Source organism: Eretmochelys imbricata, chromosome 14 (genome assembly GCF_965152235.1).
Source record: "Eretmochelys imbricata isolate rEreImb1 chromosome 14, rEreImb1.hap1, whole genome shotgun sequence".
NCBI classification, from domain to species: domain Eukaryota; kingdom Metazoa; phylum Chordata; order Testudines; family Cheloniidae; genus Eretmochelys; species Eretmochelys imbricata.
Window position 1 is genome coordinate 6,067,592 of NC_135585.1, and position 25,126 is coordinate 6,092,717.

Genomic DNA, 25,126 nt, shown 5'->3' on the forward strand with positions numbered 1-25,126 from the left:
ATGTGTTTCCATAAGTGAAATTACATGGAGGTAATTTCTCTTACCTGATCCTTCCCCTCACCACATCTGCCCAAAAATTATGGAAGAAAATATTGGGGGGAGCAGCCTTAGATGGAGATCTTTGGGCTGAGAACTACCACATTCATGGCAGGAGTGAAAGCCACTGGGTTTTTATGTAAGGGTCCCAGAAAGAGGCACCCCCTCTTTTCCTCCATGTCACTTCCTGGAGATGACTTACATTGCCCAACCATGCACCGGGCATGCACAAGTCAATGTTGTTCTTTTCTTTAGTGGCTGCCAACCCCCTTCTTCCTGTTTTTAGCTCTGCACAGTGAAAGACAACCCTCCTGTTGTCCTGGTGGGAGAATCTCAGGAGCAGATGATACTAAACTGATACGAAGTCGGCAGATGATACTAACCTGCTCAAGACAGTTAAAACCAAAACGGACTGTGAAGAACTTCAAAAAGATCTCACTAAACTAAGTGACTGGGCAACAAAATGGCAAATGAAATTTAATGTGAATAAATGTAAAGTAATGCACATTGGAAATAATAACCCCAACCATACATACAATATGATGGTGGCTAATTTAGCTACAACTAATCAGGAGGAAGATCTTGGAGTCATCGTGGATAGTTCTCTGAAGACGTCCACGCAGTGTGCAGCGGCAGTCAAAAAAGCAAACGGGATGTTAGGAATCATTAAAAAAGGGATAGAGAATAAGACGGAGAATATCTTCTTGCCCTTATATAAATCCATGAAACGCCCACATCTTGAGTACTGCGTACAGATGTGGTCTCCTCATCTCAAAAAAGATATACTGGCATTAGAAAAGGTTCAGAGAAGGGCAACTAAAATGATTAGGGGTTTGGAACGGGTCCCATATGAGGGGAGATTAAAGAGACTAGGACTTTTCAGCTTGGAAAAGAGGAGATTCAGGGGGGATCTGATAGAGATATATAAAATCATGAGTGGTGTGGAGAAAGTGAATAAGGAAAAGTTATTTACTTGTTCCCATAATATAAGAACTAGGGGTCACCAAATGAAATTAATGGGCAGCAGGCTTAAAACAAATAAAAGGAAGTTCTTCTTCACTCAGCGCACAGTCAACCTGTGGAACTCCTTGCCTGAGGAGGTTGTGACTATAGGACTATAACAGAGTTTAAAAGAGAACTAGATAAATTCATGGCGCTTAAGTCCATTAATGGATATTAACTAGGATGGGTAAGGAATGGTGTCCCTACCCTCTGTTGTCAGAGGATGGAGATGGATGGTAGGAGAGAGATCACTTGAACATTACCTGTTAGGTTCACTCCCTCTGGGGCACCTGGCATTGGCCACTGTCAGTAGACAGGATACTGGGCTGGATGGACCTTTGGTCTGACCCAGTATGGCCATTCTTATGTTCTTATGTTATGAGCTCAATGTAAGAATACAACACTGTGCCTTTAAATAATAAAAGTATTATGGGTTGACTGCTGTAGCTATAAGGCCTGCTGTCTCTAAGTGCATCACTTGGATGTGGGCAGCTGAGTTGCAAGGGTGTTCAGAGGGGAGACTGAAAGAGATCTTTGGATGTTCGAGAGATCAGGGTCCTCTCCTGCTTATTGGTTAGCTTATTACACATTGTCTTGGGTGTTCAGAGGAGTCGCACTCTTGGTTTCTGTTCAATGACGTGTGACTCGGATTCAGGAGTCTCCCCGCGTGCTGCGTCTCCTGCGACTGACTGTTTTGCAAGTGTGTTCATTGCTGTAGTTTCTAGGTGCTGACTGCCTAGTACGATTAGTGACAATCACTAGGATCTCAGATTACGTGGCTTAGTGAATTAGCACTAGGCTCCTTCCCCTTTAAACTGCGATATGCTATGGGCTACTGGTGCAGAGAGAGCTGAATATCCCCCGGCTCTGGAACTGTGTCAGTGATCTGAGGGAGAGGTCCAAAACAAAACAGAACCAGAGAGCACTGTCAGCCCTGCTGAGTGTTCCCTTAAACCCCAAGCCCTTTCAGATCTGCCCTTTCAGGGCTCCATACTCTACCATAGTGATTCCCAGACTCCAGATATCCGATTTGACACTGTATCCTTTCTGGTTTAGCTCTGGGTTGATTCTTTCAGGCTGGAAAGAGAGACGAGAACAGTTTGAAATAGACATACAGGTTCAATCCCTACATCGTTCGGCCCCTCTCCATCCCCTTGGAGTGCCTGTTAAGACTGATGTGAGCTCCCCATACTGAGCAACTATTCCCTATGTTTCAGCAAATATCCCCAGAGCAAGTCTGCACCATCTCTGAATGCTTTCCAGCAGGCAATCCCCACTGCAGTACTAACCATGCTGAATGCACAGGACCAATCCCCAATCCCGAGGGGAGTCTTTGAGAGGAAACCCATAGGGCCATTTCTTTATTGAAACTCCACTCCCCTATTATCTCTTGACTGGATCTGGCCTACGGTCTCTGCAAGGACAGGCAACAAGACTGGGGACCGGAAGCGGATGGCATTTGCATTCTGAGATCTAGATAGTAGAAGCTGAATTCCTGTTTCCCCAGTTCCCAATTCGAAACATGGTCTGGCCCGGATTTATCCAGGAGACTGGAGGCCACAATTCACTAGTTCCTTAAGCCTCACGTAGGCGTTTGCCCCTCAGCAAAGTAAAATGCTCCACCGGGGGTTGTGGGCGAAGGATTCCCCACCCCCCGGGTTAGTGTTTCACACCCACTCTCGCATAGGCATAGAAAAGTGCAAGGCAGGTGAGATCCATCCTGACTTAGAAGCTATAACAAAGCTGCTGCTACACAAACAGATCACCTAGGGAGGTGGTGGAATCTCCTTCCTTAGAGGTTTTTAAGGTCAGGCTTGACAAAGCCCTGGCTGGGATAATTTAGTTGGGAATTGGTCCTGCTTTGAGCAGGGGGTTGGACTAGATGATCTCCTGAGGTCCCTTCCAACCCTGATATTCTATGATTCTATGAACGTGGGGGGGAAACATGGGCCGAAAGGCGGTGTTCACAGCACCCCTGAATAGCGTAGCACTGTGAATCCTCTCCCGCGCTGGGCAATGGCACTGAAAGGGGAATTGCAAACCATCTCTTTAAAGAGCCAAAAGAGGCTGGGTGCATTGGCTGCTAAGTGAACCTGAAGCAGCAGCTGTCCTGGGGCCCACAGGATGTCAAACCTGATGGGCCCTAATGTACCTGACCCTTCTAAATTGACCCCTCCGTGGTGCTCACAGGTGCCTCTTGCTGACTTTTCACAGAGGAGCCTGGATGTTGCTAAAAGTGTTATTGTCCCCACTGTGCAAATAGGGAAATTGAAGCAAAGTGAGGTTACCGGGGCTTCCTTACGATCACACAGTGAGTCAGTGTCAGCTGGGAACAGAACCCAGGAGTCCTGATTCCCAGCTTTGAGCTTTAGCTGTAAGAGCCTCCTCTTTATGTTTACAAATAATTAAACAATAAATAACTATAGAGGCATGTTTCACTAAGCGAGCCATTGAGACACATGCTGGAAGTTGCTCTGTTTTAGGTCTCCCGTTTTAAGATCATCTATTGCCACATTCCTCTCTACAGTGGGGCAGTCAGTTTCCCACACATCTTCCCAACTTACAGCCATGTAGGGCTTGCATCCTGCATCCATGGTTTTAGCAACAGAGTCAACGAGGTAACCGCTAATTCCAAAATCGCACATTTTCACCTGCCCCTGTGTATTGATCAACACATTAGAGGGCTTTACATCTGTAAGAAGGAACACACACCATCGTCACTGTCACAACTGGGCCTAGCCCCATCGTTTTAAAGCATCCCTGGGAGCGAACAAGGCGGGTTAGCTTCCTACCACCAGAAGGCACCCAAGCAATATCGACCGCATCAATCCATGCAGGCTCATCTGCAGGGCTTTTTTTAGCCACTGCACTAAGATTGGGAGCTGTTGCAAATGCAAAAGATTTTCCCCATTTACACAAGCGCCTCCCACGTCTTACAAACATTGCTCCCAGGGAAACTAACAGATTTCCCTGTTATTGTTACTTTGGGTAGGGCGCAGAATCATGATGTCACAGACAAGAGCGATGTCACAGAGCAGCACCCCGAAGCTGCCCGTTGAGCACACCATCGGCAGCACAGATAACAAAAATCTCCGCAGTGAAAATCCACCGCGTGGTGAGGATGCGTTAACTGAAGATGCTTTCAGAGCAGCATGAAGGAAAACCCCAGAGATAAGATGTGAAGAGGCCAGGAGACGGGGAAGAAGGGTGGAAGTCGGGAAAGATGGGAGGAGAGAATAGAGAGCTGGGGAAAGGAGAAAATCGTAAGACAAGATACAGAGGCCAAAGTTTCCAAGAGTGGCCTCTAGTTTTGGTGCCCAACTTGAGTCACCTTGGGCCTGAATCAGAGATGCATCCAGAGGTGCTGGGACAATTTGTACAGTGGGGATGCTGAGAAGAATTGAACCAAACTGTAAACCCTGTATACGATGAAAACCACTTTAAGCCAGCACCCCTAGTTCCAGCCCCTATGGGTGCACCTGCAACTCCTACGGACTTCAGCTGGAGTTGGGAGCACCCAGACTTCCTGGAAATCAGGCCCAAGGGGTCAGAAATTCTATTGTTCTATCATACTTATCTGGCCTCCAACACCATAGTACGTGAGCATGCCACACTCAATATGTGAGGCAGGCCAGTGCTATTAACACCATTATTCAGATAATGTCTCTGTGCCTCAGTTTCCCAAGAGATTTGCCCAAGCTCACATAAAGAGGCCTTTGGCAGAGCAGGGTTTGAACCCAGGTCATTCATATCCTAGGGTAGCGCCTTCATCTAACCATGGGCTCATCCCTCATGCTGGAGGCACCCACCATTCCTTCTGAACCATTTGCTCTATCTACACATATTATAGAATAATACAAAGCTGTAAAGGCATCTGAGGGTTGCTAGCAGCGCCACCATCCCCTTGAGCCCACTAATCAGAACCTAGAGGTTCATGGTATTTAGCATCTTGTCTCTTTGCAGTCAAAGCCTCTGGCATCTGAGATCTTCCCCCCTCATTTATGATGTCGGAACAAGGAATTTTCAAATGAACTCAGTCACACAAACAAAAATCCAGAAGCGAAATGGCATTTCCCACCCACCATAAAATATCCAAAAGGCAGGAGCTCAACCTCAATTACACACATTATGTACGAGACACGATCCCCTGTTACGTTTGAACATCTATCATTTCAAAGAACTCTTTCCCCAGCAGTCACGCTGCAGATATGGACTTTTTTTTTTTCATGACAACAAATGGCAAACAATCCTTTACATAAATGCGCCAACTGACAAAAGAGTAAGTTAGTCAGTTTCCTATCATGTCAGTTCTTGGCATCGGCCTGAATGCAGGTTGTTGCTTTAAAGGGGACATTGTCAAGAGAGTTTAAACCCCAAATTTAGATTCTGCTAAAAACAAAAAACCAAACAAACCTGCCCAAATGACACAGAAATGATGCCCCCTTCAGCTTTTGCAACTCAAACCCTTCAATGTTGCAAGAGAGCATTAGGGTCAGATCCTGAAACTGATCTGACACTAAAGCGGAGGGCAAAAAACCCAAAAACAAATGGGGAAATAAATTATTATTGCTACGGTAAGCTACAGTAGCACCTGAGAGCCCCAGTTATGAACCAGACCCCACTGTGCTGTACAAACACACAACAAACATTTTTTCAGCTTTAATAATTTTGGATTTCTGATACTGGTCAGGAAATTTGGGGGGGTTGAAACACGTACGAAAATATTTACCCTGCCAGTGTCTCTAATATTACCAAAACATTGCAGGTTTGATCACAAATCTGGAGGTCAAATGTGGTTGCCAGAAAGGAAAATACGGTAGGCCCCAATTTTTATTTTTTAGTACCTATGTCGGGCTTTTTAAAGCTTAGTTCATCTATAAACGTATGTTTCATGCCTCTCCCACAGGCTAAGCTGTTGATCTGACCTGCATGAGAGGGTGAATAATCTGAGACTTGCTATCGGCCTTAGTGTAAATGCCACCAAACGGCAGTTCGGCCCCATTCTGCACCCGGAGAGGAGTTTGCATATGCAGAACTTGATCCCAAGCCCATCCCAGCCAATGGGAGTCTTTCCATGGACTTCAAGGAGCTCTGAGTTAGGCCCATAGTTAGCCAGCTGTGCCCTTCCCAGCATGCAATGGGGAAGCAGAAGCAGAAGAGGAATCCAGTGAAGCAAGCAGGCAAATGATCCATTTCTTCTGCTAGCCAAGTGAAGGTGGAAGCTGTTTTCTGTGTTCAGCTTCAGGGGAGATATGATGGCAAGTCGATGGGAGTTTTAAGAGCAACTCAACAACCCACCACTCATCCTGAGCAGGCTTTGGGTTATCCTGGGTTGCTGGACCACAGGATTTCCCCTGCCTCCCAAACCTCATGTATTTGGGCTATCTTTAGTGCACCAAGCGAGGCTCTGAGTATAAGCCCTGCTGGACTAAGAGCGTGACACAGGGCTCAGTGAGAAACAAGCAGTGCCAGAAGCTACGCAGGTCACACTTACCTCTGTGAATCACGGAGAGCTTACTATGTAGATGTTCTAGTGCTTTTACAATCTGAAACATAACAAATCTACAGTGAACCAGAGCTGGCGGCAGCATGACGTGGCTGATCACACCTGGCTAGCTCACCTCTCCTGCCTCGACAGCGACTGCCCCGCGCTCGCCCCATCGGCCCCGCTTGGGGGAAACAATCTCGGTTTGTCATTTTGGCAGCACACAGCCGTGCGTGCTAGGGAGGCAGCGTGCTCAGTGGCAGGTGTGGGCTAGTGTGCCTCGGTAGCGACTCCTAGTGGAGAGCTGAGAATGCAGCTCACCCAGGCGAGCCACGTTCAACTTTTCTTGCTACACAGGATCTTTAAAGAAGGAATTCCTGGGGGGCTCTTGCCCCCCGCCACGTCTGGATTTAGTATTCATGGCAATAGTTGTGAGATATGTGAGCATGCAAAATGAGTTCCCGCACTGGCAAGGACACCTCCCTGATTTCCACTTGACTCTCCCTCTAGCTTTCCTCCCTCCCTGGCAGGCTGGTCCCCTCCCCACAACCAACAGCTAACCTTCCTCTGATCCATACTGCTCTAAGGGAATATGCATGCTCAGAGATCTCCTGGGAATGACAGTACATTGATGGAAAGGAAAAGCAGCTGCTGTGCCCTCTCCACATCAATCGGGTTTTCTGCTTCATAATTGAAAAGCAGATCGGCAGATTTGAGAGCATTTATGGCTCATAAATGCAGACACGTCACCGCAGACCAAATACTGGAAGCCAAATAAGAATTAGCATGTGCGCTGGGTTGTGGGCCAAGTTCATCCCAGGGCTCCGATGGCAGGGACGCTAGATCCTCACAGCCTAGGTTTAGAATAGAAACATCACCCCTGCCTGTACTCACAGAGACGGCTATTTTCCCTAAGATGTCTTCAGGAATCGTCAGGCCTTTGTCAATGACATGTTTGTAGAATTTGTCCAGCGAGGTATCCATCAGCTCCATGCAAATCCACACATCTCCCTGGGGGAAAGAGAAAGCAAACATCTGCCCAGTCTCTCCTACAGCGCTCGCCCTTGGCTTGCTTTTGCTGGCTTTTTAAACGTCTCATAGAAGATTGCACTGGGCTTTCCATTCTCCTCCAAGCACACAAGGGTTAAGTGCAATGTGTCTGATTTATATATGGTGCTGCACTACATGGCTCAAGGGTTTAAAAATCAGATATTGGGTAAAATTTTCCAAAGCACCTAAATGACTTAGGAGTCTAAGCCACACTGAAAGTCAATGGGACTTAAGTTCCTAAGGCCCCAAGATTTTCACAAGTGACTAGAGATTCTGGATGCCTCCATTTTTGGTTGTTCAACTTGGACTTCTCAAAGGGGACAGATTTTCAGAGGATGGGTGCTCAGCACTTTCTAACAATCAGGCCCCTCTACGGTGTCCCAGGTTCAGCACCCAAAAGCTGAGGTACCCAAAATCACTAGTCACTTTGGCCTAAATCACTTATGAAAATAGGGCTGAGGTGCTTTTGAAAAATTCCCCAGTGGTGATTTTCTTCTCTAGTTCCCTGACTCAATTCACGTCTAGAGCAGTATTTACCATTGGAGGGATGTTTAAGAGAACTATGAGTTAGGGGTGCCTGGGTAAGATTTACTGCCTGTGATAAATGGGAGGTCAGATTAGAGAACCTAATGGTCCTTCTGGCTTTAAACTCTAGGCAACTCAATGTGCCATGAGCTGATGTTCTTAGCACGCAACTGTCCGGGTCTAAACAAACACTATAGAAACTGGTAGTGCCATAGAGATGGCTTTCCCCACCTCACCCAGGATCCTTGGGGGTTTTGTCTCCTCTGATCAAGGAAGCCTTTGTGAATCAGACTGTAAATTCCCCTAGGGATGGATCACGTCTTTATACCTACCTGCATAGCAGAGTGCACACCAATGGTGGTGTATTAAAACAGACGCCCCAGGGAGGGGCATAGCATAAGTGCCTAGATGGCTGGGGGAAAGGCTTACAATGTAGTCTAATCTTCTAACTTCTATTACATTTCTTTAACAGTGCCCATCACAGTGGCCTCCAAGCCAAGTAAGTGTAAGGGAAAGACGTAGGCAGGAATCCAGAATGCTGTACCTCTCGAAAGAGCGCACCATAGAAAGTGACTGTGAAGTGGCAGTCTACCGTCCTCATGGAGATATCCAAGTCCATCAGTAACCTCTTCTGCTCCTGGCTATTCACTGTGGCTCGGATCCGCTGGAAGAGAGAGCATTTTAGCACTGGCTCTCCCAGCCACATGCCGTGTTTCACTCGCATATGTGTGCTCACAACAGCTACATGAGGGGAAAATGCCACACAATGCAACACACTGAAGTCCCGGCATTTACTCCGGATTCTAAATCATTTCCCCTTTTCCTGGCTCTCTTTACAACTGAGAAGCATTGTGGTCATATGGATAGAGCAGGGAATTGGGGGGCAAATTCTAGGCTGGTGTAAATTGCCACCACTGCAGAGCTGCAGCAATTTACACCGGCAGAGAATTTGGTCCTGGGAGTCAGGACTCCCGAGTTCTATCCCTGCCCAATGACTCCTTTTGTGGCTTGAAACAAGTCTATCAGATGTCTCAAGTCAGGCACCCAAAACTAGAGGGGACATTTGAAAATTTGGTCTTTAAATCTCTCTGTGCCATGGTAAAACAGGGATAATCGGGCTTACCTACCCCACAGGGGTGAGGTGGGATTTATGTCTGTGAAGCCCTGAGAGATCCTCGGAGGAGAGCTGCTATAGAAGGGCAAAGGATTATTGTTATTGAAACATCTCTTTCTTCATCTCTTTTTCTTTCTCTCTCTCCTTCCATCATAGGAAGGCCCCAGTGACAGCTGCCAGCAAGTGCCTGTGGTGCTGGGATAGCTTTATAAGCTCACACAGTTAAACGTGGACGAGATGCAGATATTCTAGGCTCTTTGGTCAAAGCCACTGGAGCCTAATAATAGTATTAAATGGCTCAGCACTGTGGAGCAGCTAGGAAGAAAATAAGTAACAGCTCTGTACGCTCCCACCATCCTGTCTAACCCCAGTCATGCCCATTTTCAGAGGGCTTTTGGAACCTGGTGGACACCAGAACAAAGAGGACAGACAAAATGTATAGAATGCAGGCTCTAAGGGTATGGCAACCAAGCTGGGAGTTACACCTCCAAGCTGCATTGTAGATGTACCTTAAGACTAGTCCTTGTCCCACAGATACTGGGAAAGCTTTGTTGTGTTCTTGGCAGTACTGATGAGCTAAGAGTTTTGTTTCACTTCACCCATTACTTTCAGCCTTGCATCTTTTTTTTCCTTTTATTTTAAAACGAAAATATCAGCTCAAATTTGGCCCAAGATTCAGGCTTTGTAAAAATAGCCTTTTAGAAAACTTATGTACAACACATCTGTTCTCACTTTTTTTCTTTAATTACAAGACAGTTTGGGGTTTGTTTGTTTTTTAACTATTATTATTATGTATTCATATTATGGTAGAACCTAGGGGCTCCAGTCATGGACCAGGTCCCCATTACACTAAGCGCTGTACAAACACAGAACAAAAACACAGTTTTGCCCCCAGGAGACTAGAAACAAGAATGAAACTGACTTTTCAATATTTTCAGTGTCCCAGCGAAGAAAAATCCACAGAAAAACAGAGCACAGTAAAAAGTAAATTATGGTTTAACAATTATTGCCATTTTAATCTACAATTTTCTTACAGAGGACTTTAACAAAATCATCAACCTGACACGGTCTAGGGTGACCAGAGGTCCCGATTTTATAGGGGCAGTCCCGATTTTGGGGGCTTTTTCTTATACAGACACCTATTACCCTTCACTCCCTCTCCTGACTTTTTACACTTGCTATCTTGTCACCCTAACAGGGTCCCTGCACTAAATAGCCCTAAGTGGATCCCAGTATTGCCAGCCCCAAGATTAAAAAATTATGAATCAGGCTTCCAAAAATCATGAGATTGCATTAAAAAGCATGAGATTTCTTAAACTAATGTCTGGGTTTTCTCTTCTGGTGCCAGAACCTTCAGGGGTTACATTTTCAGGCTTTTCTCAACAGCCAGGAGGGCTAGAAATTTACTTTAAAATAAAAATTGAAAGTGGCAATTCTCCGATAATCTCATGAGCCCAGGAGCTGGAGCTTTAAGAAAAGAATGCAACTTTGTGACAGCTGGTAACAAGGGGGTTCTTTGCTTCCAAGTGTTGGTATTCAGAGGGCTTTTCTGAAGCTAGCAGGTCCAGAAGCTGGATGAAGATGCTGAGCTTCTTGCATTTATCAGAGGCCATGAAGGCATGAAGCTGGAAGAGTCACTGTGGTGGGGCAGCTGCCCACACAGGCAGGAGAAGGGTTAAGGCAGCCTTAGAGAACCCAGCCAATCAGGAGAAGGTTTGCTGGAGCAGCCCATATATAAAGGGCTGCTCAGCAGAGCAAGGGGCAGTCTCTTCCTGGAGAGCAAAGGGGAAGTTCTGCTGAGGAGCACCGAAGATACTGCAGTGCTGGGCAGGGTAGCAGAGCAATAGGGGAGCTCTTGGCTGACCATGGCCAGACTGAGGCCCTGAAGCAAGGGCAGGGAAGGTGCTAGGGCTATGGGGGAAGTGGCCCAGGGAAAGTAGGCAGCGGGAATAAGAAGAGGGGCAGTAAGTGGCTGCCACCTATAGGGTCCCTGGACTGGGACCCAGAGTAGCAGGTGGGCCTGGGTTTCCTTCCCATACACACACACCCTTTACCTCTACTTGCTAATGAGGAGAGTGGCCTAAATCCAGACTGCAGTTTGCCCCTGAAGCCAGGGGCTAGACTAGTGACTGCAGTTGGCAGCTGAGGCAAGTGGAGGGACTGAGGACTGCCTGTCCCCCGAAATGGGGGAGACAGCGGGCTGGGGCACAGCTGGAGGGCCATGTCCCAAGAGGACACCGTGGTCCGAGAGCAACGCAGGTCCTGATGGTGGAGACGGTAGAGGAAGCGGAAGTAATGGCGAGTGAGACACCACTAGTAAAAGGCGCCCTGGTGGTCCAAGAGAGCTAATCCCCAGCAGGAGGCGCCATGGCAGCAAATTGGCTCTGCTACGATCACCATTTGCAAAACAGATGTTCTGTGTCAGAGGCATAGGGTCTGGGGGTCTGCTGCCCCTTTGTAAGTGTGAGGAGAATCAGGCCCCAGGTCTTCTGATTGTGGTATACACACTGCCCAATACTACGTATCCCTCTCACTCTTCATATGCATGTATATTCAGAGTTATAGATTTTAATTTCAGAAGGGACTGTTATGATCTAGTCTGACCTTCTGTATAACAGGCCAACGAGTAATTTCTAGATCAAGCCCTTAACTTCTGGTTGAGGTAGATCATATCTACATGAATGAGATCCAGTCATGATCAAAAGCCTTTAAAGTGATGAAGAATCCATCACATTCCTACATCAAGTATTCCAGTGATTAATTCCCCACAATGTTAAAAAATTGGGCTTTATTTCTAATCTGAATGTGTCCCACTTCAGGTACCAACCACTGGGTCTTGTTATGCCTTTTTCTGATAGATTAAAGAGCTCTCAACTACCAAAAGTCCCTGAAGGTACTTTTATTACAGGTACTATTTACTTGGGGGCGGGGGGGGGGGTGTATAAATACATACATACCCACCCATGGATTACTAAAGATGCAGAGGAGCAACCCCATGAAATGATGATGAAGATAAAATAAAATGAACGTAGGTTAATATGAACGGAAATGGGTAAAGTTCACAATACAGGGCTCAGATCAGAGTGTATTGCAATTACTGCCTCAGTCAGAGGGGTTACAACAGAGATTACCCCATTTGCCCCCCAAAAATGTCATGTTAAATTTGGAGACAGGATACATAAACGGTGCACACAGACACTCCTTGCATCCTTTTGTTCTGTTTGCAGTAAGAGAAATTCACCTCTTCCTAAAGTTCTAACGCAGGGGGAGGCCGAGGCCGAGGCCAAAGGAAAGGCCCTTACACTTAATAGGGACGTACAGCCTGTGGAGAATGCATCTCCTTGTATGATGTGGTGCATCTTCATCCACCCACAAGTCTTCTGGAATCTCCATGGTCTGCACATGCCTATTAAAAGTGGATGCTCTTAATTATATGTGACCCTTAGGCTCCTGTTAAGTGGCCTGCAGTGCAAAACATGGATCCTCCCGACTTAATGGGACAAATTTACACCTGCTGTAGTTGGTTTTCAAACTACAGTAACTCCTCACTTAATGTTGTAGTTATGTTCCTGAAAAATGCGACTTTAAGCGAAACTATGTTAAGCGAATCCCATTTCCCCATAAGAATTAATGTAAATAGAGGGGGTTAGGTTCCAGGGAAATTTTTTTTTGCCAGACAAAAGACACTATGTGTGTATATATATATATATATATATATATACACACACACACACACTAAATTTTAAACAAACAATTTAATACTGTACACAGCAATGATGATTGTGAAGGTTGGTTGAGGGGGTGGAGTCAGAGGGTGGGATATTTCCAAGGGAATGCCTTACTGCTAAATGATGAACTAGCAATTGGCTGAGCCCTCAAGGGTTAACTCGTTGTTAATGTAGCCTCACACTCTACAAGGCAGCAGGAATGGAGGGAGGGGAGACAGCATGGCAGACAGAGACACACACCGTGTGTGTGTGTGTGTGTGTGTGTGTGTGTATGGGCATTTCCCCTTTAAGTACGCTGACCCACTCAAGTACACTGCCTTGTTAAGTTAATCAACAAGCTGAGACCACACCTGCCACCAGGAAGCTCCTTACATCCTGAGCCCTGTCCTGTGTCCCCCTGCTCTATGGAGATGGGGTAAGCGGGGTGCAGGAGCAAGGGGGAGGGGGACACCCTGACATTAGCCCCTCTCTTCCCCACCCCCACACAGCAAGCAGGAGGCTAGGGGAGCAGCTCCAAGGCAGGGGACAGGAGCAGCACAGGGCAGTAGGGGGGAGGGACAGCTGAACTGCAGGCCCTTGATAGCCTGCTGGGCGGCTGCTGCACAGGGAACTTAGGGGAGTGGGGAGCTGACAGGGCCCACCCTGGTTCCAAGCCCCAACCAGCTCGCTGCAACGAGCCTGCAAAGCAGGCTGCCAAACAACGTTATAAGGGAGCAATGCACAACTTTAAACGAGCATGTTCCCTAATTGATCAGCAATGTAACAACGAAACAGCGTTAACCGGGATGACTTTAAGTGAGGAGTTCCTGTAAGCCAGAGTGTATATCTCCACTAAGAAAAGAAGTGCACTTTCAAAACACCAGAGCTAAGGCATTTTAAAGTCCTAGGTGTGCAGATGAATAACTTGCCCTGTCTACACTAGGATTTTTGAACACATCAGCGGTCACATTTGAAAAACACACCTTTTTTCCAAGTGTAGATCTGGGCTTGAATTAGGCTTAATGTCCTGTCCATCTCAGCACCTCCACATGGAAAGAGTAAGTCCCTTGTCAGACTAAGGCCTACTCGAGTGAAGGTAAGAGTGGAAGCTTATGTTGAGAACAGCCTGACGGGTCAGCACACATACACACATAGAAAACACCTTAGGAGTCTCACCCTACCTTCACCGCCATGATCTGTGCGCTAGGCATGTGCCGCATCTTCTCCACCACCCCGTAAGCACCTCGGCCCAGTTCAGAGATCGGCTCCAGGTCATCGGCCTTCACTTCAAAGTTCTGTGGGAGGAAAAGACCACCGTGAAAAAGGCCAAAGGCAACAGAACAGGTGCAGCGGTTTTCCTCACTGAAGGCACCATGGACAGGGTGATAAAGGAAGTCAGGAACTCCTAAGATCTAGGCCTTGCTTGAACACCAGCTCCCACTGGTGGTACTGGGCAGATGACCTTCCCCTCTCTAGCCTGTCTCCCTATCTGTAAAATGAGGATAAGAATACTGACCCTAACCCCCTAGGAGTGCTGTGAGGATTAGCTAGGCCCCAGAAGAGGTATATCACTACAGTGGTGCAGCCCTCACCTGTGTGACTAACAGCACCTCACATGGAGCTGAAACAGTTTTAAGAATGGACTTTCCAACCTTTTCAGTTATATTTCCTAAATTTTAGGCAAGGAAAATCAAGCCAGTTCCCATTTCATTTAGTCAGTTTTCACTTTCAGGTTCTCAGTGCTGCAATGGTCATTGAAAACGCTGCCGGAAAATGCTGAAACAACTCTTCCCATGGGAATGTCTTTAAAAAAATAATCCAAGGAAGTGTTTCCAAATGGTCTTAGGGTTTGAAAAGCTTGTGTCTACAAACCTGTATCGGGGCCAGATCGGAGTTGAGAGTGCCACTTTAAACCTCGGTAGATTTATTTTGTCTAGCGTTACCCATTGCTTTCTCTTGGCTTTGCCTAAAGGACGACTTTGTTTTCAGCTCTGCCTTCTGCCCTGCCCCTTCTTCTTTTCAACGCATTATTGTGCACTGGCTGTATTTTGCTCATTATTATTTCTGGGTTTTGAAATAGGTCTCCGCTGCTCAAGCCGGCTGAATGCCCCACCGCAGAAGTCAACCGTCCTGCTGAAAGCGACTGGTTATAATGAACTGATTCACAGCACATAATCCCACACCGCTTTCTACCTGAGCCACGGAAAATCTGCCGCCTGCAAAGTGCTACCCGGAGAGGGTTCTGAGAGCTTGGGCGCACGCACTGTGTTACCGCACACCTTGGACGCGGGCTGTTTGGTCACAATTACATTTACTGTAAAACCAGCCCTCACTAGCTTTTTTTGTGTTAACATGGATCCAAGCATCTTGTTCTGTCCAACACCGTGCCTGCTGTTTAATGCAAACTCTTCCGAAACAAGCCCGTTGTCTCTTTTTCAGGCAGCGTTCTGAAATTTAGCAGCAAAGTTAAAGGGAAAGGGACAAGTAGCCTACTCTAGGGAACACAATACAGCCTGTGGAACAGGAGCATGATGATATCATGTCCTAAAGGAACCTTGCAGGACAAATGCATTCTGGGACAGAGACAGCTAATTCCTACCAGGGTACTGACTGCTAGCCAATCAAGTCTCCCTCCTCCATGGGACGCCATATTCAAAAAAAAAGCTTGAGCTCTGTATTTTATGAGCGCTTGCCTCTTTGCGCCTTCCAGCACGGTCTTTCTGCCTCCATGCAGAGCTCCTTTTGGAATTCTCTCCCTCTTTCTTGGGATTGTGGATGTGAACCGCTTTTCTTGGAACAAGGGATCACTTTAGCAGCAGGTATTTCTTTGACTTGACGCTGAGCCCTTGAGCTGCAGATCCCGCACCCCCTTTCCATCTCCCAGCCCCTGAGCTGCAGATCCCGCACCCCCCTTTCCATCTCCCAGCCCCAGTGCTATGCCAGGGAAAATAAAAATTCAAACTTGAAAGAGAGACAAACGCCCAATGACAGATATCGTAAAATGCTAATGACCTAATACATCACCTAATAAATTAACTGGCTGATGTTCAGTGGCAAGAGATAGTCCTAACCAATTTATTGCCTGGATTTATTGTGCTCTTATTAAAGCTCCTGGGACATTTACTCTAATAAAAACAGCTGTTGCACGTTCTTGTTTTCCTGGAAAAATTTACGATGTCAAATGGAACTGGACTCTATCCTTGTTTTCCTCGGAATCTGATTTGGGGACAGGCTGACCTGCGCTGGTTAGAATCTTAGACATATAAATTCATGGTAGCAGCACAGATGAAGAAAAGCCTCCAACGTAAGAAAGGAGTCAAAAACTTCAGAAGGCAGGTTGAGTCAGCAGTAGACCAGACGGATTCTCAAAAAGAAAAGGAGGACTTGTGGCACCTTAGAGACTAACCAATTTATTTGAGCATGAGCTTTCGTGAGCTACAGCTCACTCCATCAGATGCAGACTGTTCTGCCCTCCTGCTGGTAGAGGTACACACCCACACCATACTTTTAATGCAATATTTCAGCGATGCCATGTTCTGACAGCAAAAAAAAGATTTGGAATCCTCCTCACAGCCAGGGAAGGTGGTCAGAGCTCGCTGAAGCCTGTGTGATCTCTTCCCTCCCCCAGGTTGACAATCCAGGCTATAGCCCTGCAAGCTGTTGGGGATGACTGAGTTGGCTTTGATTATATTTCAGGAGGGGAGAGTGGGCTCTCTCTCCCCTCATCCATTAGGCCTACCAGTCTTCAGAGTGAAAAGCCAGAAGAGGTGTCCCTCACTGAAATGCCAAGGCCGAGCACTTGGGGAAGCTGTTTAATAGCGTCTGGGGAGAGGGGAGGAACTAGGCTTTGAAGTTAACAGTCCAGCAACAAACAGTGGAAGTTCACACCTCAGCTGGAGCTAGGGACATTGTTCCTGAGGAATGAGTCAGTATTCAAGGGGAAGCAGGAAAAATGGGGAAAGAAAACAAACCCTACTTTCTGCTCCAGCTAGAGCTAGGAGAAAATGGCCATTTACAAGGTGATCAGGCCGCTTCCAAGAGCCTCAGGTCAAGTTGTTACCCAGCTCAGTTTTGAGGTGTTCATGCACGCCTGTACACACACATACTTGATCACAGCTCCCCTATGTCCCACCTCATGGGTCAACAGTATCTAGGGCTGTTCTGAGGCTATTACATTTTACAGAGGAGCAATCAGCTTCTGGCCATTGAAGAAGCAAGAGCCCATTTGGTTCTCAGTGGTTTGACGCAGGGAGGGCTGCCATAAAGGTGAGGCTATGTAAGAGAAATGGGGGCATCCGATGCCAATAAGGAGGATCCCCACCCCCACAAATGAAAGGCTAACGAACAGGCCAGTCACACTTATGAGGCACATGGAGATTCCTAGCAGCCAATCTAGTTCTTTGCCAGCATTCTTAGCAGAGTCCCTCCATGAGGTCCGCATAATGCCCTGACTCAGTATCCCACATCAGGACCAGCAGCAGCAGGCGATCCAATTACTGTCATCGACTCCAGTCACAAGAACATTGTCCAGGAACGCTCTGAAGTCTTTGGGATCACCAGAGTTAAGATCATGCGTTACTGCTAGTGGCCTGAGCTCCCAGAAAACTCATCCAGGAAAAATCTTCTGGGAAAAACCCTCAGCCTGCATCCAGTTCCAGAGAATTTTAAAACCCTGCCTCAACTCCATGTCCACCTCTGTGTGAGCTGGGCAGCGCCCTGTGTGCTAAGACCACTACCTGAGGATACAAGTGTTAACTCTGCCACTGAAGGAGGAGTTTGCTTTCGTAGCAAGGACACCGAACAATAGCTCAGGGCCAGGCAGGTGGGTGGGACTAAACTAGTTATATATATATATATATATAGTCAAATACTCCAGTTATTAGAAGTGACCACCATGGCTCACACAGACCATCTAAAAAGTAAACTTCTTGGGTTGCGTCCTCTTGGCTTGTATTGATCCTGGTGGTGGGAGAATGAAGTGGAAGAAAACTACTAACATTACCCAGGGTTTAGCGATCAGCACCTTGCCCCGACTACATGTTACTATTAATCCCATTAAGCGTGGGGTGTTGGGGGCATTAGGTAAAAGCCAGGCAAGGGTTAAAGGATGTTGCACGTGTCGCAGAGGGAAATGAGGTCACTCTCATTAAACTGGGTTATTCCCTGGAGCACCAAATCGGAGTCACCTCTTAGGCCTTCTCCACAGAAGGATTTGCTCCTTGCTAGGCCATTCCCCTGGGCTGGCTTTGCAGAGCTGCTTTGCTCACAGGAGGAGCTGGACAGTCTCATATGCGAGCTCTGAGCCTGGCTGCTTTTTAACAGATGTGCTGACACAAAAGACCCCTCACACGCTCCTTGATCTCACTTCCGGATTAGGTGAATACAGGCCGAGGCAGGTTCGATGAGCTGCGGCTAATCCCTCTCTAAATGATACGGAAACGTTTCAGCTGCGACACTGACACTGGCCAGAAGGGAGTAGGCTGGGTTCTGATTGTGTGGGATTCTGGGTCAAGAAGACTCACTAGCCAGTTTAGTTTTCAGAGTAGCAGCCGTGTTAGTCTGTATCTGCAAAAAGAAAAGGAGGACTTGTGGCACCTTAGAGACTAACAAATTTATTTGAGCATAAGCTTTCGTGAGCTACAGCTCACTTCATCGGATGCTCTGGACTGGGACCAAGTCCCTGTTGGCTACAGCCTAGCTAAAGCAGCCAAGCTATGAGCATGACAGCACACTTCTCATCCCTGTGCATCCGTGGGGCACGGCTGTTTCATCAAAACCTAGGAGGAGGGAAAATAACCTTAGACAAGAACTAAAACCAGCTGAGAGGCTGCAGTGCTAAAGGGGACACCGATCGTAAAGGTGCTTGGCTTATGACCTCCTGCTTAAAAAACTCTAGAAGCATGCTGGTATCCACTGTAACTGCACAGCCTGGTTTGTATTATAATAATAATTATAATGATTTGCACTGGGAATTTGTGATAATGCCTAGGAGCCCAAGTCATGAACCAGGACCCCATTGTGCAAGGCGCTGTACAAAATACAGAACAAAGAGGCTGTCCCTGACCCAAAGACTTTACAATTTTACTCTCGTTTTGCCAAACACATATGTGTAAGGAAACCACCACCATGAACCTACCTCCATCCTCTAAACCAGAGAGATATATAATGAAAGCTTTCATTCTGTAGAAAATTTTACAGCTCCTAGAAAACAGATTTAGGATGGACATATATCCTTTCACACACATGCATATAATCCCTTGTGCTATAATTTCAATACACTGAACGATCTGAGCTATTTTTTGTCACACACTTATAAACAAATATGTAATATGCATTTCTACCCATTTCTCCGGTTAACAATTTTACTGAAGATACGGCACTAGAGAGTATGTAATCCACAAACTTTTAGTCTGAATGGATAAACAACACTTTCTGGAGATGGCTTTTAAAATGTATAATGATCCCATTTCTATGCATTGAACATAAACTTTTAACACAGTGGCACAATGAACATAAGATAATATACATATTATGTGCCAGAACAGTCTCTCTTTTTTGGAGGGGGAGCGGAATTAGCTGATAAAGCACAAAAGATGCTAAGAAATGGAGAAACACATAATTTAGGGAGTACTGACAGAAAACATCAGTGGTTTTATGCTTAAAAATGGCCAGGAAGCCCTGCCCTAAACCCGATTTCAATCCTCCTCACGTTCAGATCGTCGCACCCCTCCCACACAAGAGCCAGGAATTATTTTTCTAAACACGCTCCCCTAACTTAGTTCCTGACCCTGTGTACGCAAACACATATGAAGTCTTTGGTTGCCATAGCTCATAACTGTACCTTCTCGCCAATAGAGATGCAGGCTTTGGAATCTAAATCTCGAGGGGGCCTGTGGAAGAGAAAGAACAAAATAGTATGCAGAAAGCATCAGTCACAGAGACCTTACACAGATAATATTCCAAAGAGACAAAGCCTTTCAGAGCCCCTAGTCCAGGGGCTATTGCCCTGTGGATATGGGACTCAGTAATGGGAGGTCTGGGTGTAAGTTCCCCTCAAACTGACGGGACGGCAGCCCGATGCAGTATATGCAGCAGTGTCACCCAGAGTAGCCGAGCTGGCTTCCTAGCCTTTCAGTGCTATTAGATGTTGCCATGGTTCACAAAGTCACCCCAAAAGGTGTCGGGAAGGAAGTTGCTGGAGTTGGAATTTCACAAGCCTGCGTCCAATTCCAGCGCCAAGGAATTCAAACAGAGTACTCCCTTTGAGAGGCTGGGACTGGAACCACTTCCTGGGACACACAAGAGAGGCAGAGAGAAGCAAATCCGCCTTAGCCAGTTTACAGGACAGATTAAACAGGCAGAGAGGAAAAACGCAAGCCCGGTTTCACTTCTGTCTCGGAAGTAGCATTTGTCCCCGAACGCACCTGGGGCTAAAAGGAGTTTGGGACCCGATGCTTTTGTTCAGGACTTTTCTCCATTTAGAAAGGGAAAATATTTTTCAGTAGGACATGGCTGATTTTTTTGGCAGGTTGTTTTCTTCCTCCCCTTCCCCTGATGAAGGAACATCCCCAGTAGAGCTTTTAAACAAAAATCAGAAGAAAGCAGTAAACCCTAATCCACCGAACTGTGAAATACCCCTGGCCTCTGAGTTGGTGATCAGTGTGAGTACGTCTACACTGCAAAAAACACCCAGCGGCAGCAAGCGGCAGAAGCTGGGTCGACTGACTCAGGCTCAAGGGGCTTGCATGACAGGGCTAAAAATAGCAATGTAAGGGCTGGAGCCTGGGCTCTGAGACCCACCCCCTTTCCCGTTTCAGAGACCGGGATCCAGCCCACATGGGAACTGTCTACACTGTGAATTTTAGCCACATACAGCAAGTCCCATGAGCCTAAGTCAGCTGACCTGGGCTCTGAGACTTGCTGTGACAAGGGGGGTTTTTGGAGTGTAGATGTACTCTGTGTCCTAAAGCATAAGGATTGATAGCCCATCTAACTGCTTACTACCTGACTCCAGGCAAAAAGGTTAACATCTTGTCACCCCCTTGACATCTTTATTTAGCATTCACATCCAACGCTGTACAAAACAGCAGCCCATTAACGCCAAGGCCCCACGCAGGTCAATTAGCAGGGTCCCACTTACCCTAAAATGATCGTTAAGCAAAGCTACATCTCTCCACAGTCCTGCTAAGGAAAACCTGCTCCATCTAGGATTCCACAAGGCAGCGAGAATACAAATAAAGGCAGCTAAAAAGGAAATCCCAGCTCTGATTCCTCCACAGTCTCTGCAGGAACAGCTACCCCATCCAATTTACAGAGAACCTGAAGCAGCCTTCATTTATCTTACAAAGAAAAGTTTCAGAGTAACAGCCGTGTTAGTCTGTATTCGCAAAAAGAAAAGGAGGACTTGTGGCACCTTAGAGACTAACCAATTTATTTGAGCATGAGCTTTCGTGAGCTACAGCTCACTTCATGAAAAGGAGGACTTGTGGCACCTTAGAGACTAACCAATTTATCTGAGCATGAGCTTTCGTGAGCTACAGCTCACTTCATCGGATGCTCACGAAAGCTTATGCTCAAATAAATTGGTTAGTCTCTAAGGTGCCACTAGTATTTCTTTTTGAGAATACAGACTAACACGGCTGCTACTCTGAAACCTGTCATTTATCTTACACTAATCCTTTCCAGGAATAGTTAAGACAAGGTGGGGGATGGTTCTCTTTCTCAGAAAATGCTCCTCCTCCGGGGAAGGGAAGGCATCAGGTATATCTGCCCAGAGACAGATTTCTCAAATTTCTCCTTTCTGGTGCTGCCTAACTTATTTAATTTATTAAAACCACGGCTCACACACTTTAAAAAGTCAGGCTTCCTGCTTGTACATAAGCTTGGGGAGCCCAAGTAGAATTGCCCTGGCAAATCAAGGCCTTCATACCATCTTTTTACACTGTGGCCTACATGAGGTGCTAATTGGCTGAGAGGCTGCCCCCCCCCCCCGCCCCCAGGGCATACCAGGGCTGCTCCTTTGATCAGGCAGTTGAATTAAGCTCTGAATAAAAAGCCAGTTGGATTGTTTGCTTTTTTTTTTTTTTTTTTTTTAATTAATTTGTTTCTGGAATCTCATCAATGTCATAAAATTATTCCCATATGAGGGCACACAGTACAGGGCAGTGCATAGTCGCAGTATCTGATGTCTACTGATTTGACTGGGGATTTGTCTACGCTAGAAAAGGTTTGCCACTATAGCTATACCAGTCTAGATGTACACTAGCAAACATTTTCTAGTACAGACGCAGCTCATACCAGTAAAAGAGTACTTTTGCTGGGCTATCTTTTACCAGTTCCCCAAACAAAATAAACCATCCCACACATATATCTCTAAGCAACATTACTATACCAGCAAATGTATTGAATATAAACCATCCAGGAGACAGCTCCAGGGATATTATAGTAGCAACAGTTCCAAGCAAGTAGACAATACAGGTTCTCTTAAGAGAAACTTAAATCTAAATTACTCTCCCAACGACCACAAGAGCATCAGCCACAATTTTCATATTTCTGGGGGAGACGTGACATCCCTTCAGCTGTTGGCCACTTTATAGCCCAGGGCTTTCTCCCCCATGTACCTATTCCTTTCCCTCCCCCATGTAGTTTCCCAAACATCTGTGTCTCTGACTTGTCTAAAATCAGTCCCCCAGGGGCTCACCCTTCAGAGGATTAGCAGAATGAGCACGAGGAAGGGGCTGATGGATGGGATCAGATCACGTTGTGTGTTTCCGTTTATGCCTATCAGCTGAGCAGACCTGCCAATGCAAATAGATACCCAAGCCATACAGGATGGTGGGTGCTGCTGCTTTAATAATCAACGTTAACCTTCAAGGAGGCTGATAAAGCCAAGCAACCCTTAGCTGCAGGGCTTGCCCTGTGCAACAAACGGCACCCTAATAATACCGGGCTCTCTCTTCTGAGTGTGTTGATTTGGGGGGTTATTTTAAAAGCTTGTTCTTAACTATTTTGGGGAAGTTCTCTGGCTCATGTTATGCAGCACGTCACAATGGTCCCTTCTGAATCTATTAACTCATTCACGCAAAAGAAGTGACACCATCAGCTAAAATAAGACCCCCTTTTGTTCTTTTGACTGAGACACGCGACAAAGCAGTACATGAAAGAGAAAATTAACTGTGTGTGGGGGGGGGTGTTTATAAACCCTAAGTTTTTTGAGACTTACGTAGAGCTTGTCTGTGGCTGTTCAAACGCTTCTTTAGGAATTTTCAGCCCAGGGTTTCTCTTCTTGCCTGTGAAACAAGAAAGAGGCAGAAGGAAAGAGAGATGATTTCCATGTGGGGGGGTGAAGGAGGCGGTGGGGTGTTAACCTCTGTGGTTATAATTGTAAAACACAGTTTGTCTACCATGGCTGACCTTATTTAACAGAAACACCAGCTCAGTCTGGTGGTGCAGATTCAGGGCACAGAGTTCAAAATATAAAGTTACTTTGTTCAGCCAGCTGTGACCAGGCCGGCAGTTCTAGCTCCCACGCAAGCACAGAATGCAGGCGACAGCTCAGGCAACCGAAGCCCTCGTGAAAGTGCAGAGGGGAAAGGCATCTCATCTTTTTAAGCCCTATCTACACTGGCTCCCATGTTTCCTGAACTGATTCAATTCAGACTGAAACCAGTTCCAATATACCAGGTGTAAATACCTATTTACCTTGTGCAAGCAAGGATAGAATCTTTTTAAACAGAGTTTGACAATATAGGGCCAAATTCTGATCTTATAGGCCCAGATCCTTGAAATCAATGGTACTTAGGCACCTTAATACCTTTGAGCGTCTGGGCCATTTACACGAGTGTCAACCAGGATTAAGCACTGAAGTCAATGTAGCTATGTAAAATCAGCACAAATGAGAGCAGAATTAGGCTCGAAATATACAACAGTATTTGTTCACATTGGCTAGCTAAACCTTTCTTAAAGTGAGTTAACATGAACAGGATTAAAACCAAGTTCTAAAGCAGTTCACCCTAGAGTAATTGGATTCCAAACCAGAGGGTGACACAGTCCAGTGGACTAGGGCAATATGAGAACCTTTCCATTGCTAAACATATAGTCACATTTCAGAGCGAGGTTCTGAATCCAGGGACAAAATAACCTGGGAACATAAGTCATGTCACCAAACCCCCAGGATAAACATACAGCTGCAGCTTGGGTGTGTTATAAAACACTGGGTCCCAAAAAAGCAGCCACCTAATTTAGACTTTTTTAACCTAACAATTTACATCAATTACTGTATTTCTTCAAACCTCTGTGTCTCTCCCTGTTCACGACACTCTCTTTCAGCCTTTTACTTATACGTGTTTCAGTTTATTTTCCTATGACGCACCCTACCATCATGCTCTGACACGCAGGACTATAAATATCTGTGCATTCCAGGGCTGCAGGGGCCACTGGGTTACGATGCATGCCCACAGAACTGAAAATGACCCTTTTAAAGCAACTAGTCAACTTTTTAACTGTAGATCTTTTTCTTCTCAGCTTGAACACACAAGATGAAGCCTGCTCAGTTTGCCACAGGCCATTCCAGCATGTGGCAGATGGCTGCAATGCAGCCTTATGGAAAAAACATTTACTTGGAAATTATTGCACATATCTTGCTTTATATTATTTATTATTATTATTATTAATTAAAAAACAATACTACAAACTTGCATTTGAAAAGGACATGTTCTCTGTTCCACAGAGCTTCAAGTCTAAATAGAAAAAAGCAAACAGAAGACAAGACCCAGCAGAACAGCTTAAGAGAGAGAGAGATTATTGAGAATAATAATGAATAGTTTTCAAAAATTTCCCAAGAGACATCAGTTGGTCTATAAGGAAGACGGAAAATGGTAAAAACAAAGGCAGACGCTTCTGTAATTAGATTAGCAGAGTTAGGGTTACCATATTTGAACATTCAAAAAAAAAAAAGGACACTCCATGGGGGCCAGGGGGAGGTGTTTGAACAGAGACTGGTTTCAGAGTAGCAGCCGTGGATATTCGACCGGGAGTGGCTGGGTCATTACACATACTGAATCTATTTCCCCATGTTAAGTATCCTCACACCTTCTTGTCAAACTGTCTAAATGGGCCATCTTGACTATCACTACAAAAGTTTTTTTTCCTCCTGCTCATAATAGCTCATCTTAATTAATTAGCCTCTGACTCCACCTTTTCATGTTC

General features: G+C 46.0%; 1 protein-coding gene across 2 annotated transcripts in view; it reads right to left on the minus strand.

Moving 5' to 3' along the window:
- MAP2K6 (mitogen-activated protein kinase kinase 6) overlaps positions 1-25,126 on the minus strand; it is a 103,780-nt gene that overhangs the window by 38,597 nt on the left and 40,057 nt on the right. For both annotated transcript variants that reach the window (XM_077834080.1, XM_077834079.1), the window contains exons 2-9: positions 23,142-23,208; positions 19,761-19,809; positions 14,101-14,214; positions 8,643-8,762; positions 7,418-7,534; positions 6,533-6,584; positions 3,603-3,730; positions 2,038-2,115 (exon numbers count right to left, since the gene is read on the minus strand). In XM_077834080.1, the coding sequence (XP_077690206.1) occupies positions 2,038-2,115; positions 3,603-3,730; positions 6,533-6,584; positions 7,418-7,534; positions 8,643-8,762; positions 14,101-14,214; positions 19,761-19,809; positions 23,142-23,208 (725 nt within the window). The remainder of the gene's footprint in view (positions 1-2,037; positions 2,116-3,602; positions 3,731-6,532; positions 6,585-7,417; positions 7,535-8,642; positions 8,763-14,100; positions 14,215-19,760; positions 19,810-23,141; positions 23,209-25,126) is intronic.